Source organism: Nerophis ophidion, unplaced genomic scaffold (assembly GCF_033978795.1).
Source record: "Nerophis ophidion isolate RoL-2023_Sa unplaced genomic scaffold, RoL_Noph_v1.0 HiC_scaffold_58, whole genome shotgun sequence".
Classification (NCBI taxonomy): Eukaryota; Metazoa; Chordata; class Actinopteri; order Syngnathiformes; family Syngnathidae; genus Nerophis; species Nerophis ophidion.
Window position 1 is genome coordinate 1 of NW_026906980.1, and position 2,500 is coordinate 2,500.

Sequence of the window (2,500 nt, forward strand, 5' to 3'; positions counted from 1 at the left end):
TATCTCCCGGTTGGCCTGGGAACGCCTCGGGATTCTCCGGGAAGAGCTCGACGAAGTCGCTGGGAGAGGGAAGTCTGGTTTCCCTGCTTAGCCTGCTGCCCCCGCGACCCGACCTCGCATAAGCGGAAGAAGATGGATGGATGGATGGACGGATGGAATTAAATTATGGAATTGATTAATCAAACAAAGCACCGTATGATTTAGTTTAAAAGACAGTTCAAACTACAGGTGTTCACAGAGTACACATAAGCGGTAGTAAATGGATGGATGGATCTTGAACACTTTTTTTTGAGATAAAGATTATTTATGTATTTAATACTTGTTTACTTACTATGATATATTATTTATTTATTTATTTATTAGTTTGTCACCGTGTGTTATAGAGAACATGGAAATGGGATAAAATTGCTAAAACATGAAAAGGGGTAGGATTAAATAAGCTCAGCTTCTTTCTACTCCTTTTCGGACGTGCTGTAATGAAACAACCGGAAATATGTGATACATTACATTGTATTGTATGCATGTTTGAAATAAACTGAAACTGAACTGAATTCAACACAATTCTTGATTCAAACTGACTCACACAATATAATATCTAGTATAATAATAATAATAATAATAATAAACGTTTTAAAACGGGTTAAAAAAGCCCCTGGCGCATGATGTATGTAATGATGGAATTAAGCATGAAGATAGCTAAAAACGTCTTTAAAAATGGTTTTGTAATATTTTTTATAGATTTAAAAAAAATATTATGAATTGATTTAAAATCGTATAAAAAAAACAATCACGATTGAGATTGACCACTCCGAGTATTTACTGAAACATTTTGGACACCTCCATTCTGTATTAACACGGTTGTGGTTAGATATTTGTATGCACTCGTCACAGACATAAATGTTATATTAATTTTGTGCTACTTAGGCTATTGGTGAACACATTTTTTTCTGGGTGTAATGGTTATACAGCGCACTTTTTCATTTACTGAAGGTTTGGGACCAATTGGTGTTGATTGAGGATTTTCTCTACTGGCTTGGCACTAATTATCTAATTCAAGACCCAGCTGTTAGTTTTCTTTTGTAGCCCATGTACCAGGGACTTTTAGAGACTGTGTAATTGAATAAGAGTCTGAATTAGAACATTTACAGTATTTAGTTTTTAGGTCTTAGGGCAGTAAACAACAAAACAAATCTGGTTTTGCTGCTTGACTCTCTTCCAGAACTAAGGGAAACCTTTCAAGATAATATGCTGTAGCATGACATTACAGATGAAAATATGGCGGCTGGAAGAGCAAACTGCTTTCCTCGTGCGGGGAGTCTCCTGCGAAGTAGGTCAGAGGGTACACTGATTGATCTGGATGAAAATACATTGAGTGGTGAAATTCTGAAAGGTAAAACTAATTCTCTAAATTGTAAGAAATACAATCAGAAATTGTTTATAAAGATGAGTTACTGACATGTGACATTTTTAATAGGTGGAAAGGCATCTCAAGTGATAGAGAAGCATACGTCAACAGAAAACCCCTTTTGGAGCAAGCTGTCAGAATCAAACCCTTTCTTAGATGACATTGTACACACCAACAAAGATAAGCTTATTTCCAACGCAGCCAAGACATATTCAAGTACTGCAAACCACCTGCAAACAGACAATACAGACAGCATTAGCACATCCTCAGATGAGGGCAACTACCTGGAGAAGAAAAACAAAGCTAACAACAGATCTGGGAGATGGAGGAGTGCCACAGACATTCTTGATGAATTTGAAAGAAAAGTGCCAAAGAGGGTAAACAGCTTCAGACCACCCCAGACCGTCCTACACCCTGATTTCGAGTGGCTAAAAAATGACAGAGAAGCCTATAAGATGGCCTGGCTGAGCCACAGGCAGTTAACCCGCTCATGCCTGGACCTAAACCTGATGAGCCAAAGTCCTGGATGGGCTCAGACTCAGGCTACAGACTTTCAGGTCATCTGCAAGATTGGCAATGCTGGAGGCTCAGTTCAGCTGCCAGACTCTGACATTAGTATACATTTCCCAGAAGGCCATATTGCTCCTGGTGAAGTACAGGAAGTAACACTGAAGGCAATGCTGGACCCTCCTCCTGGACTCAATAACAATTACACAACAACTATCAGTCCACTTTTGGAAGTAGTGCTAAGTAATATCAACACAAAGGGTACGATCTCCTTAAGGATTAAGCTGTCTGGAGAGGTGCGAAGTGACCCAATTAGTCAGGGTTTCACCACAGTGTTTGGCCTTATGTCTAGCAAAAGAGAGGGCCCTTATATCAGTGTAGATAATTGTGATGTTTTAAAAAACACAATGCACATGAAAGTCCAGCACCTGAAGACACATTTTTATGTGATAGCAGTCGCTGAAGCTTCTGCCATTCAGTCTCCTGCTACATCAGTCTGGGATTACCTTCACCGCCAAATCACAGTTGCCGTTTATGGACCTAGGTACATCCATCCAACTTTTAAGGTTGTAATAGTCGTGTGCTGTC

General features: G+C 39.3%; 1 protein-coding gene across 1 annotated transcript in view; it reads left to right on the top strand.

Annotated features, from left to right (window-relative positions):
• Positions 1-1,018: 1,018 nt before the first annotated feature.
• LOC133547064 (metastasis-associated in colon cancer protein 1-like) overlaps positions 1,019-2,500 on the top strand; it is a 3,652-nt gene continuing 2,170 nt past the window's right edge. The window contains exons 1-2 of the mRNA XM_061892844.1: positions 1,019-1,390; positions 1,475-2,500. The exon at positions 1,475-2,500 is cut by the window's right edge and continues 986 nt beyond it. Coding sequence (XP_061748828.1) covers positions 1,276-1,390; positions 1,475-2,500 — 1,141 coding nt within the window. The 5' untranslated portion in view covers positions 1,019-1,275. The remainder of the gene's footprint in view (positions 1,391-1,474) is intronic.